We start from the raw sequence: 13,848 nt of genomic DNA, 5'->3' as shown, positions 1-13,848 counted from the left end.
TGTACATTCAAACATACATTCAACCGTGTACATTCAACCGTGTACATTCAACCATGTACATTCAAACATACATTCAACCGTGTACATTCAAACATACATTCAACCGTGTACATTCAAACGTGTACATTCAGATCCATTGCTCCTGTGCACAGCTCAGAGTGCCACAACGAACCCCAGGCAGGATGAAGATGATTGGGTAATTTCCCTGTCAATCACTTCTGGGGACCACACTATTGTAAGTGGCTGCAATTGATTTTGTACAAAGTCATTGGTACTGAAAGTTGTTTGAAGGTTTCTCATGGTGACAGCAGTAATATTGAGGAAGACAAATTTACAGTTAGACCATTGTAAAGTTTTGCTCTGTAAAGAGCAGCTGTTACCTTAGAAGAGTCCCTCGGAAGAATCGCTAGGCAAAGCCTCGCATTACAAACACTAATTCTATACCCATCATCTGGAGGCATGAGTGGAACAGGTAAGAGGTCGTTTTATATATTCAGTAGAGGATGGGAAAATGGGCAGGATCTTATTGCTGATTGGTCAGGCTATTGTGTTTGTAATAGGTCAGTTTGTGTTAACATGCTTGCTGCTGATTGGTCAACTGTGTAGAATGGCTGGTGGTGTCTTTCTTTGAGTAAGGGTAGTTTAACTAGTATTAGGTAACTATCCTCCACCGACTGCTTTTTCTGCAGAAATAATCCTGCTTTTGTTGGGAGACTTCATAGAATCACAGAGTGGTTACAGCATAAAAGGGGGCCATTCAGCCCATTGTGTATCTGCTGGCTCTCTGACCAATTCACCTGGTGCCATTTCCCCCAGCATCTCCCTGTATCCCTGCACATTCTTCTGTTTGAGAGAATAATCCGATTCCCTCTTGACTTCCTTGATTGAACCTGCCTCTGGATTCAGACCAGGTTTTGTTTGACAACCTGCCCCAAAACTGATGCTCTTTGAATGGTTCAGCACAGTCAGGGTCAGAGGGGCTGAAACCTTTTCCTGGTATAATCCAAGACGATGGATCAGCACATTCGGCCAATAGTAATTCTGTATTTTGATCTGCTGCACAACAACCTACTGGATTATGCTCTTCTGGCTAGTAATCTAATGGATTGTGATCTACTGAGTAATGAATTACTGCATGGTGATCTACTGGATAGCAATCCACTGGGTAACAATCTACTGTGTCCAGATAATCATTTTGTAGTACAGAACTTGAGTATTGCTGAAAAAAGAGACACGCACTCATCAGGACAGTTGGCAAGAGAAACCGACAGGAAAGGGGACAATTTATATTGCATGAGAAACAAGTGCTAATTGGTTGGCAAGTGGACTCTGATTGGTAGAGGTGTTGCCATGGCGAATGCAGCAGGGAACAGTTAACTGCCACACTTCTGTTCAAATTGAAACCAGGCAGGTCAACTCTGATTGGTCAAGGCATTGCCACAGGGAGTGAACCAGGGAATGGCTGTCCCCCAGGCTTCGGTTTAGTTGAAAAAGGCCCAATGTGTGGACATGCTCCTTCTGTCTGAAAGGACAGGGCCCTGTGTGTGTGGATGAATGTGGCCTGTAGCATGTGTAAGTGAGCCACACTGACAATGTTAAATTGGTTTTCAGTGTAACTCTCAGCACACTCAGGGATGAGTGGAAGATGAAAAGCTTAGGGACCATGGGCGGGATATTTCCCTCTCTGGGCGGGCACACGCCCAGCCCGAAGTGGAGAAAAATAGTGCGCGATGGTGTCGGGCGAGCGTCCTGAGTCATCACGCACTCTCACAACATTCCGCTCGGGCAAGCGCAAGAGGCAGCAGCGCCCGCCGACAATTAAAAGGCCGATTAAGACCCTGAATCAATTCATTAAATGGAATTTTTCGCTGCCCGTTCAGTTGGTGGGTGAGCCAATAGGCCAGGCGGCCTTTGCGTTTTTTGTGAAACCTCAACCATGGGTGGGATGAGTGATTTGGAAAAAAACATTTTAAACTCATTTTTAACGTGTCTCTGCTCATGTGACAGAGCCACACGAGGGAACATGTTTTCCTTTAATTTTCAATTGTTTATTTTTAATATTAGAAACCTTCAGCCCCCTGAGGCCGCTATGTGCCTTCAGGGAGATTTCTGTGAACGCACCCCCGCCACGCGCAAGCTCTGACTTCCGCACTCGTCCTCTCCCCTCCTCTCCCCCGCGCCCCCCCCCAACACCACCCGGCAGTGCCAAGCGATACAGCGCCTGCTTCTCGCTGGCTGGTTGTCGATTGGCAGCTGGGGCCCGATCGTGGGCACCAGTCGGTTTTTGCAGCCGCTCCCGGTCTCGCCTGCCCGACCAGGTAAAAATCCTGCCCCACCTCTCATTTTTCAGGGATAATCTACTGTGTCGCGATTTACTAGATTGTGATCCTCTGTGCAGTGATCTGCAGCTTTATGATCCACTGGATCTTGATCGACTCTGCAGCATCAGTAGATTAATCATTATAGATTCCTCATAAAACTGTGATAATCTCACACATTAAACAGACAGAATCATTTTATAAAATTCACACTTTGAGCACCTGAGTCTCAAAAACAGTGTATTATGGCTTTTTGTTAAATCCTTTCATTGCATGAAGTATATTTCCTTAAGTTTCGAAATGCTGCCAGTGTTTACAGACGTACAGTTTGAATATAACAAAGTATATATATATAGTATTTTATATAAGCTGCATTTGAAAAGCGTTAGTAATGATACTGCGATCAGTTTCTAGGTTACAGTAGGATAAACATCTCAAAGCTCTGCTGTTTATTGCCAGGGTCGATCTGCCCCAGTTTGATACCAGTTAATGTAATTGTTTTACTCTGGTTTACAGCAGACTACAATTAAAAAGAGGAGCTTTAACTGCAGCTGGTGTCCCCATTACAGAACAAATTGTCACACATCTTTGTATTGCGGTGTCTCACAAGCCTTCACTACTGGACCACCTTGCCTCCACCTCACTCTGTCAGCCTCCCGCGCTCAGAGAGAGAGAGAGAGAGAGAGAGAGAACCTCGACTGTTAAAGCTACAGTAAATCAGTCACTTCAGCTCTCGGAATGAACAGGAAATGGCGTTGGTGTAACGAGCAGGCAGAGTGAAGGCGGCTGCCACTTTGCTAATCGCCGTCCTCATTCTGAAGAGGACAGGAGTGTGATCTTATTTCAAAGTGCTTGTAAAGAGCCTCATCCAGATCTAGGTAATGGTTATTGATGAAAGCCTCCATACAGCCGTTGTAGAACGCTGTCACTGGTGTGGAAGTTATTGGAACATCTGTGAATAAAGCATTCAGAATCTGAGCTATCCGAGCATTAACAATGGCAACCTGACACTCTCACTACATCTTTGGATCTGACATACCAGAGACGACGATTATTAGTTACAGGAATTTCAGGTTTCTGGAACGCGGAGAGGCGGAATACGCCTGGTGACCAGCGTGAGGGTCTGATGGGCTTATCTCCCTTTTCATCTCTTCATCAGCAGATGTTTCCACAACTGTTCAATTAAACCCATCCCTTACCCAATCTGTGTAATCAGAAAATAGGCCATTGTCTGTACCAGTGAGTCTACTGCCCAAGGTACTGTAACCAGTGAGTCTACTGCCCGAGGGACTGTAACCGGTGAGTCTACTGCCCGAGGTACTGTAACCAGTGAGTCTACTGCCCGAGGGACTGTAACCAGTGAGTCTACTGCCCGAGGTACTGTAACCGGTGAGTCTACTGCCCGAGGGACTGTAACCAGTGAGTCTACTGCCCGAGGGACTGTAACCAGTGAGTTTACTGCCCGAGGGACTGTAACCAGTGGGTCTACTGCCCAAGGTACTGTAACCAGTGAGTCTACTGCCCGAGGGACTGTAACCGGTGAGTTTACTGCCCGAGGGACTGTAACCGGTGAGTTTACTGCCCGAGGGACTGTAACCAGTGAGTCTACTGCCCGAGGGACTGTAACCGGTGAGTCTACTGCCCGAGGGACTGTAACCGGTGAGTCTACTGCCCGAGGGACTGTAACCGGTGAGTCTACTGCCCGAGGGACTGTAACCAGTGAGTCTACTGCCCGAGGGACTGTAAACGGTGAGTTTACTGCCTGAGGGACTGTAACCAGTGAGTCTACTGCCCGAGGGACTGTAACCAGTGAGTCTACTGCCCGAGGGACTGTAACCAGTGAGTCTACTGCCCGAGGGACTGTAACCGGTGAGTTTACTGCCCGAGGGACTGTAACCGGTGAGTTTACTGCCCGAGGGACTGTAACCGGTGAGTCTACTGCCCGAGGGACTGTAACCGGTGAGTCTACTGCCCGAGGGACTGTAACCGGTGAGTTAACTGCCCGAGGTACTGTAACCAGTGAGTCTACTGCCCGAGGGACTGTAACCAGTGAGTTTACTGCCCGAGGGACTGTAACCAGTGAGTCTACTGCCCGAGGGACTGTAACCAGTGAGTCTACTGCCCGAGGGACTGTAACCAGTGAGTCTACTGCCCGAGGGACTGTAACCAGTGAGTTTACTGCCCGAGGGACTGTAACCAGTGAGTTTACTGCCCGAGGGACTGTAACCGGTGAGTCTACTGCCCGAGGGACTGTAACCGGTGAGTTTGGGGGGGGTGGGGGTGTGACAATCTACTCTCAAGTGTGCATCAGGAATCCACAGGCACCTTCCCGATGATTAATCCCAATGATCTGAATGTCAGGCTGGCTGTGTCACTGGGGGAGTGAGGGTGGTGGGTGTGGGGGAGGTGGGGCAGATAACCCCTCGCCCAATGACATGTGATGTTCTGAACCTGGACATCTAAATCCCACGAGGCAGGAAGTCTCGAGTCCTGACACCAAATTTTTCCCAAGAAAGTACCAAGCAGAGACCTGGAGACTATTAATTCCATTAAATGTCAAGAATCAGGAAGGATGTGATTCGAGTGCGCTGGGTAAGGATGTGATTCGAGTGCGCTGGGTAAGGATGTGATTCGAGTGCGCTGGGTAAGGATGTGATTCGAGTGCGCTGGGTAAGGATGTGATTCGAGTGCGCTGGGTAAGGATGTGATTCGAGTGCGCTGGGTAAGCATGTGATTCGAGTGCGCTGAGTAAGGATGTGATTCGAGTGTTTTGGGTAAGGATGTGATTCGAGTGCGCTGGGTGCTGGGGTGAAGCAAGAAACCTGCAGCAACATGACCGGAACCATTTGAAGATGGAGACCTGAGAGGTGTGGGCAGCAAACAGGCATCACCATGTGCTTCACCAGGTACAGGCTGGTGCAGTGATGAGCACTCGGGAGGGGTTAGAGGGATACTTTGCTCATGTCACGCCAGGAGCTCACAGTTTTCCAATAAAGCGTCATAGGATGAAAATGTGACACTGGTAGGAAGCCTGGGAAATATGGAAAATTTCTAATACATTGCTAGCTGACCTCTGGTGGCATTGCTCACAGAGCTGATTAAAAAGGAGCCTCACATAGTGGCGGAAGATTTGCAATTGTTGTGTGACAGGCAAAATGTTGACATGAGATTTTTCCCAATGTGAATGTTGACATAAGCGTTACAGAAAAGACCATGAGACAGGAGTTAAAGGTGATGTGGACAGGAAGTATACGCAGGGACTGTGAAAACAGATGCTATAAACTACAAAATGAGTTTTACCTGGAATGCCACCCAGATAGGTCAGTCCTGATCCATGCATATACTGGTCCAGTTTGGAGAGACGTTCTGCTAGTTCTGATTTTGTCAAAGGGCTACTGCCAACCACACCAGACGACTCTAAAACGATGCGGCCTTTAGTTACGATGAGCTGTATAGACAATCTGTCTTTGGCACACCGTGGCAATCGTTCCAGTTTGTAAACAATCACATTCTCAACAGCTAGGATGATATCCTAAGGAAACACAATGTGCAATTACATATCACCTTTAACACAGTAAAATAACCCAAGGTGCTTCACAGGAACATTATCAAACATTATCAAATGCTGCGACAGTGCAGCACTCCCCCAGTCCTGCACTGAACTGTCAGCCTGGATTATGTGCTCAGATCCTGGGCTGGGCCTTGAACTCACTGGGACTGATGCTGACTCCCAGCTCTGTGCCAAGCTGAATGAATGAGAGTGATGTTTTGTGAATCTTCCAGGTGGTTTATGGTGGAATAGATGATGTCAAGATCCAATTTTTGACCTCATTCCTGCACTTCCTTCCTGATGACCCCATTGCTCCTCGAGCTGTGAATCATGTTTCGAGGACTCATTCCCGGTTAGGATGAGTTGTAGGTGCATCAGGTGTTGTCAGGTCAGAGCAGCATGTGTTAGATACAGAGCTAGAGAGTCCTCGACACCATCCCCATGATGTCCTTCAACACAATCTCAGGGAACCTCCTCCCTCCCACCAACACAAACTTCTCCAAACCAGCCCCTTGGGAGTGAAAACCACAACTTAATGCCAAATGTGAACAAGGATTGGGTTTGTTAGCTGCCATTGCCACACCCCAAATAGTGTGAGCACAGGAGCAGATGGACAGAACAAGAAGAGTAGACACCCATGCCATGACTAGAGATGAACAGCATCCACATTATCCGGCTCCTCTCCCATTCTTCCGTGTCATTTTCTTGACCTTTCCCCCTTGAAACCCTTTGACCTTTCCCAGGGTACAGTCCCTCATCCACTGGCTATTATTCATCTATCAGGAAGGAATGTGTTTTCCCAGTGTGGAGCTCACCCACCAAGAAGCTGTCATCAAGTTGGAAGCTGATCTGCAAATGCCCCCCACCCCCAATCTCAAAAACAATGACTAGGAGCCTATAAGTTAGAAAAGCATCATCCATCAGGGTGAGGTGATCTCCACTCTCTGACCCCCCACCCCCCACCTCTGACCTTCACAGTCTGACCTCCGCTCTCTGACCCCTGTGCACAATTCCATTATTTCCTCTCATTAATTACCTGTGTAACAGAGTTCGAATCCATGATGGCCAGGGACAGGGAGATATTGTTGCCGCTTACAAAAGCGAATAAGAGGCCAGTGTCTGCTGAGGGGCGGATTGAAAGGTCCACATTCATGGCCCAGCTCCCATCGTCATTATTCGGTCTTGTAGCTGTGTTTTTAAAAATAGTTTGTTTTTCAATTAATATTCTTCCAGAACATAGATTTCAGAATCATTTTGCAAAGATGATTTAGTTTCAGTGATTAAGTCAGAACCAGCCAGTTTAATAATAATGGAACTCTGTTAGTCAGTAACCAGAGGACACAATTTTCCAATAATCTGCAAAAGATCTTGGGAGGGTTGGTTGGGGGGTAGGGGGGGAGATGAGGGGAATTTTTTTTTACACAGCGAGTTGCTGTGATCTGGAATGGGCCGAATGACCTCCTTCTATGATTGTGTGATTTTCCCTTATTTTGATAAATGAAATCTCACAACAAAATCCATTCCATTTTATTGGGTTGCGCTCTCCCGCTCAGGATTTGCAGATGGTAGCATCATTTTGGAATGGCCCCTTTCCACTCGCCACCACTCCCACTCGCCCCCTCTCACTCCCGCTCTCCAACTCTCTCCCGCTCGCCCCCTCTCACTCCCGCTCCCAACTGTCTCCCGCTCGCCCCCTCAGATTCCTGACTTTCTCCCACTCCCCAACTCTCCCGCTCGCCCCATCTCACTCCCGCTCCTCAACTCTCTCCCACTCGCCCCCTCTCACTCCCACTCCCCAACTCTCTCCCACTCACCCCCTCAGACTCCCGACTCTCTCCCGCTCCCCAACTCTCTCCCACTCACCGCCTCAGACTCCCAACTCTCTCCCGCTCCCCAACTCTCTCCCACTCACCCCCTCAGACTCCCGACTCTCTCCCGCTCCCCAACTCTCTCCCACTCACCCCCTCAGACTCCCAACTCTCTCCCGCTCCCCAACTCTCTCCCACTCACCCCCTCAGACTCCCGACTCTCTCCCGCTCCCCAACTCTCTCCCACTCACCCCCTCAGACTCCCGACTCTCTCCCGCTCCCCAACTCTCTCCCACTCACCCCCTCAGACTCCCGACTCTCTCCCGCTCCCCAACTCTCTCCCACTCACCCCCTCAGACTGCTGACTCTCTCCTGCTCCCCAACTCTCTCCTGCTCGACACTCCCCTCCCCGACCTTTCCCCTCACAGGAGCGTTGGCGAGCAGGCAAGAGTGATATCGCATGGTGGCTTGTAATTTGTCTAAACATTTTGAATGGGTCACCTATCTGATTGGTTCAATAGGTTCAAGGGTTCAGTAGTGAACCCCCCTCCTGTTCATGTCCAACCTGGAGCAGGTTACACGGTTATTAAATTATGTTGTAAAGCCAGAAGAGGACAATCATAAGTGGAATCAGAGATACTGGGGAAGTGAATCCAAAAAGGGGAAAATGTCCAAAAAAGACTAAGCATTGTGATATAGAATGAGACAAAGACAGAAACCCTTCAAGTTTCATCATTGAGCTAAATCTAAAAATACAAATGAATTTATTATTTTACAGTAAAAGCAAAATACTGCAGATGCTGGAAATTTGAAACAGAAACAAAAATTGCTGGAAAGACTGAGCAGATCTGACAGTGTCTATGGAGAGAGAAACAATGTTAATGATTCCAGTCCGCGTGACTCTTCTTCAGGCTGAACTCCTCTCTCCACAGACGCTGTCAAACCCACTGAGTTTTTCCAGCAATTTTTGTTTTTGTTATTATCTTAAGGATCACGTTCAGTATTTTGACACAAAGGTTACTTTAGCTCGTTAGTTTGCACATACAAACGAGTCTCACAGGTCACCTTCCTCCAAGCGGCTGACACTGGGGGACCAACAGCAGCCTCAGGCCCCAGGTCCATCCTCGGCACACAGACCTGACCTCACGCCCTAACCCGATTCTCAAAATGCAACTTGAAGATCTGCCAGTGAGTGACGGAGCTGTCTGAGGAGGGAAGCCTTCAGTCCAGTGAAGCGGGAACGAAATTTCCTCTTACCGTACTTGATGTCAAATGAAGCAAAGCCTTGTCCAGGATAATAGGATCCCCTCTCAATGGCAGAGAAACATTGCATCCTTTTGTCATGTTTGATGGTCTCAGTTGTAATCGTGTCTTCACCATTCATCCAGTTCCACCCTCGCATGCAGGCATCCAATCGCGGGTTAATCTACAGGAGGACCAATCAGGTCGTGAGGTTCGTTGGGAGCGGAGAATCACAGTCAGGTTCTCATTCCTGACAGGGAATCTCCCCCTAACGGGGGATTACACAGCAAGAGGAAACACTTTGGGGGAAAGCTCAGTTAAATGGGAAGAAGCAAACAACACCCACAAAGTTCATGTGACTCCCCCCCCCATGGAACATGTGACTCCCCGTAGGTCATGTGACTGTCGCCACATACTCTGTAACTGATGCTGAAACCTAGTCTGATAATTGGGAAGTACCATTTCATGAAGTAAGTTACCTTTTTAACAAGCTGTCCATCATTAAACAGGCCTCCCACCGCGATGTTTAACTGAAATAATCCCAGCACCTCCTGGAACAGACCAGTGGGGATGTTAATATTCATCACCGCCTCCCGGGCAACTTTCACAATTAAACTGTTCCTTGATTCTTCGACAGAAATCTGAAATGGAAAATATTTTGCAACTTCAGAGACAGCACATTGAAATCTGGGCCACTAATGGACACAGTCAATACAACAGGGGCAAAACCCGCGTAATATAAGCAGGGCCTGCGCAACGCGGAGCAGGGCCCTCACAATGTGGAGCAGGGCCCGTGCAACGCGGAGCAGGGACCGCGCAACACAGGACAGGGCCCTCACAATGTGGAGCAGGGCCCGTGCAACGCGGAGCAGGGACCGCGCAACACAGGACAGGGCCCTCACAATGTGGAGCAGGGCCCACGCAACACTGAGCAGGGCCCACGCAACACGGAGCAGGGTCTGCGCAATGCGGGAAAGGGTCCACGCAACGCAGAGCAGGGCCTGCGCAACGCGGAGCAGGGCCTGCGCAACACAGGACAGGGCCCTCACAATGTGGAGCAGGGCCCACGCAACACGGAGCAGGGCCTGCGCAACGCGGGACAGGGTCCACGCAACATGGAGCAGGGCCCACGCAACACGGAGCAGGGCCTGCGCAACGTGGGACAGGATCTTCACAATGTGGTGCAGGGCCCGCGCAACGTGGAGCGGGGTCTGAAAAGAATTGAACACAGAAGATATTATTCCAACCCTGGCACTCCTTATAAGGAGGAAGAGAAATGGTGAGTGAGTGAGGATGTACCGTGTGCCAATGGCTATTGTTTAGGAATGGACCTCCACTGGTAACTCCAGTCGTGGCTTCATTGTTGTTGCTATACTGAACCTGGAGCTTCCCATTGTGTAAGCCCAGCATGATCCAGGTGCTGTTTCGCTGTTGTCCGGCTTGGAATATTGTGCCCTCAGTGTCAAACGTTCGAAAATCGAATTCCACTGAAAGACTGTCCATTAAAAAAAAAACAGCCAGTCATTTCACAGCGATTGCTGAGTAATACCGCTACAGCTAGCACCAACTCTGATTGGGTGCTCACCTGGAAGTGGCATCACATAACCATCCACCTCCAACTGCCCCACCCCCCACTCTCCTGCCCTTGGTCACCCAACAATTCCATTCTCATGGTGCCCAACCCACCCCCAGCCCTTGGAAAACGAGCAGAGTATTCGTGACCCAGTCCAATAATTCTTCACTGTGATTTTCCCCCTGTCTACAATGTTTGTTTAACTTGTAAAAAAGCAGCTTGGATTTATATAACCCCTTTAACACAGCATAACATCCCGAGGAACTTTACAGGTTTGTTGTCAGTCAGAAATTGACACAAGTCCATATATGGAGATATTAGGATATGCGCCCAAAAGCTTGGTCAAGGAGGTAGATTTTTTGGAGAGGCTTAAAGGAGGAAAGAACGATGAAGAGGTTTAAGGGGGGGGAATTCCTGAACTTAGGCCCCAGGCAGCTGAAGGCATGGCCGCCAATGGTGGAATGATTAAAGTCAAGGACGCTCAAGAGGTTAGAACTGGAGGAGCGCAGAGACCTTGGAGGGTTGTGGGGGGAGATTACAGAGATAGGAAGGGATGAAACCATGGAGGGATTTGAAAATAAGCACGAGAATTTTACAATTGAGGTGTTGTCAGAATGGAAGCCAGTGTAGTCAGCGAGTACAGGAGTGAACAGGACTAAGTGTGAGTTAGAACACAGCGGAGTTTGGATGGGCTCAAGTTCAAGACTGAGATTAACAGATTTTAGTTCAGTGAGGGTATCGAAGGGTATGAGGCAAAGGGAGTAAATGGAGCACATAGTACAGATCAGACATGATCACAATGAACAGTGGGAGAGCCTCAGGGGGTTGAATGGCCTCCTCCTGTTCCTATATTCAAAGCTTTCATTGTGTTATTTCTAGAGAAGACTAATGATCTGAAAGACCAAAAATCAAGCATGCTGCCAAATATTCTGGAGTCCTGCCCAGTGGGAATTGACTCAAAACCGACAACCACATGCAGCTGAGTGTGTGTGGGGGCTTGCACAATATCTGGCCACATCTCATTAGTGAGCTCTGGACTCAATCCCACCCTGGCCCTGTAAAGGGCAGTATTCTCACTCCCTGTGCCCGGAGACCCCCCACACGGGGATTCAAAACAAACTGGGGAAAAACATTATTTCATAACTATTTCAAAGGGCTCATCTGCAAGGTTCAATCTGAACTAAAAACAATTTACATGCTCTGTATTTTGCAATACATTTGTATATTTTGTTCAAACCCACACAACTGGCCTAATCAAACTGTAACAAAGTTCACCTGACTCTAGTGGGAGAGAATTGAGGGTGATGGGGCACACACCCTAATAAACACAATCAGAGGACTTGCATTTATTTAGCACCTTTCATGACCTCAGGATATCCCAAAGCTCTCTCCAGCCAATAAAGCTTTGCCTATATTATCTATATTATATATTATCTATATTATGTATTATCTATATTATCTGTCGCAATCCCTCGTTGCTGTGGACAAATTTAACTACCAGCTGCAGAGAGTTACAAAATTCTTCCATCCAGAGACACATTAGGACTAGGAGGAGGCCATTCAGCCCCTCAAATCTGTTCTGCCATTTAAGCTGATCTGGACCTCAGCCCCATTTACCCACATTTGCTCTATTATCCCCTTACCCAACAGAAATCATCAATCTCAGTTCCGACATTTTCAGTTCGCCCCCAGCCTCAACAGCTTTTTTGGGGGGGGGAGAGTTCCAGATTTCCACTCCCCTTTGTGTGAAGAAGTGCTTCCTGACATCACTCCCTGAACGGCCTGGCTCCAATTTTAAGATTATACTTCCTTGCTCTGTACTCCCCGCAGTGAAATCTTGAATTTAACAAGGCCTCACCTGGTGGGTTGTTTTCTCTTGAAGTTGAAACGCATCACAGGTGTCCCCTTGAAGAATCTTCCCAGGTAGAGAGAAGCCTCATTTTTCCCAGCGTTCAGCGAAACACAAGGCAAAATCGGCTGAAACACAGAGACACAAGCTCATTGTCTGCTTTAAAGAAAATGTCTAATGGCAAATTTTATAAAGTAGCAGATATTTGAAACCATTGGTTTTTGTCAAAATATCACAGAATCTGTGTCCCCCAATACACCCTGTTCATCAATGCTCCCCCCCACCCCCCTGCCACCCCACCCACAACCCATGGTCCCTTGTGACTGTCCAAACTACCCTACCACACTGTCAAGCTTCTTGAGTGTTGTGGGAGCTGCACTCATCCAGGCAAGTGGGGAGTATTCCATCACACTCCTGGCTTGTGCCTTGTAGATGGTGGACAGGCTTTGGGGAGTCAGGAGGTGAGTTTACTCTCCGCAAGATTCCTGCCCTCTGACCTGATCTTGCAGCCACAGTATTCATCTGGCTAGTCCAGTTCAGTTTCTGGTCAATGGTAACCCCCAGGATGTTAATGTGGGGTTCGGTGATACTAATGCCACTGAGGGTCAAGGGGAGATAGTTGGTTTCTCTCTTGTTCGATGAGGAAAAATTTGGAACTCTCTTCCTCAAAAGGCGGTGGAGGCAGAGTCCTTGAATATTTTTAAGGCAGAGCTAGATAGATTCTTGGTAAGCAAGGGGGTGAAAGGTTATCGGGGGTAGGCGAGAGGTTCCAATCAGATCAGCCATGATCTTATTGAATGGCAGAGCAGGCTCGAGGGACCGAGTGGCCTCCCCCTAATTTGTCTGTTGATATGGAGATGGTCACAGCCTGGCAGTTGTCTGGCGCGAATGTTATTTGCCACTTATCCGACCAAGCCTGAATATTGTCCGGGTCTTGCTGCATTTGGACACAGGCTGATTCAGTCTCTGAGGAGTTGTGAATGGAGGTTGGAGATTGCTAAAATGCACTTATTAAATATCATTAAAATAATCGATCAAATGGCATCACATTTTTCTATTCACCCCTTGGTACCCTCAAGGAGACAGAGAGCAAATACAGGTGCAAGGGTCTTACTGTACAACTCTGGAGGTCAGCTGCCAGCTTTAATCCTCGCTTTCCATCGCAGTAGCAGCTATATTTACCAGGTGTATTGACACAACTTTCCTCACAGATATTCTCTTCACATTCGTCTACATCTGAACAACAGAACAAAGATTTCATGTTATTACACAATAGCCTTGTCTCTGTTAAATTAAATAAAAAGACTTGCATTTCTATAGCACCTTTCACTACCTTAGGATGTTTCACAGTCAGGGAAGTACTTCTGAAGTGTAGTCCCTGTTGTAATGTGGGATGTGGGGCACACGGCAGCCCATAAAACAGAAAGCTCCCACAAACTGCAATGAGATAAATGGCCAGATAATCTGCTTTTGTGGTATTAGTTGTTGGAACTCACCTGCTCTGCTTT

At 48.0% G+C, this 13,848-nt stretch overlaps 1 protein-coding gene across 2 annotated transcripts in view; it reads right to left on the bottom strand.

Annotated features, from left to right (window-relative positions):
- Window positions 1-2,497: 2,497 nt before the first annotated feature.
- LOC144683061 (growth arrest-specific protein 6-like) overlaps window positions 2,498-13,848 on the bottom strand; it is a 35,216-nt gene continuing 23,865 nt past the window's right edge. For both annotated transcript variants that reach the window (XM_078546074.1, XM_078546075.1), the window contains 8 exons: window positions 13,455-13,576; window positions 12,350-12,468; window positions 10,218-10,413; window positions 9,398-9,559; window positions 8,934-9,102; window positions 6,905-7,056; window positions 5,619-5,850; window positions 2,498-3,270 (listed from right to left, as the gene is read on the bottom strand). In XM_078546074.1, coding sequence (XP_078402200.1) covers window positions 3,116-3,270; window positions 5,619-5,850; window positions 6,905-7,056; window positions 8,934-9,102; window positions 9,398-9,559; window positions 10,218-10,413; window positions 12,350-12,468; window positions 13,455-13,576 — 1,307 coding nt within the window. In that variant the 3' untranslated portion in view covers window positions 2,498-3,115. The remainder of the gene's footprint in view (window positions 3,271-5,618; window positions 5,851-6,904; window positions 7,057-8,933; window positions 9,103-9,397; window positions 9,560-10,217; window positions 10,414-12,349; window positions 12,469-13,454; window positions 13,577-13,848) is intronic.

The sequence above is a fragment of the Cetorhinus maximus genome, chromosome 7 (assembly GCF_964194155.1).
Source record: "Cetorhinus maximus chromosome 7, sCetMax3.hap1.1, whole genome shotgun sequence".
Lineage (NCBI taxonomy): Eukaryota > Metazoa > Chordata > Chondrichthyes > Lamniformes > Cetorhinidae > Cetorhinus > Cetorhinus maximus.
Note: the sequence above shows the minus strand (reverse complement) of the source record. Positions and strands in the feature narration are given on the sequence as shown.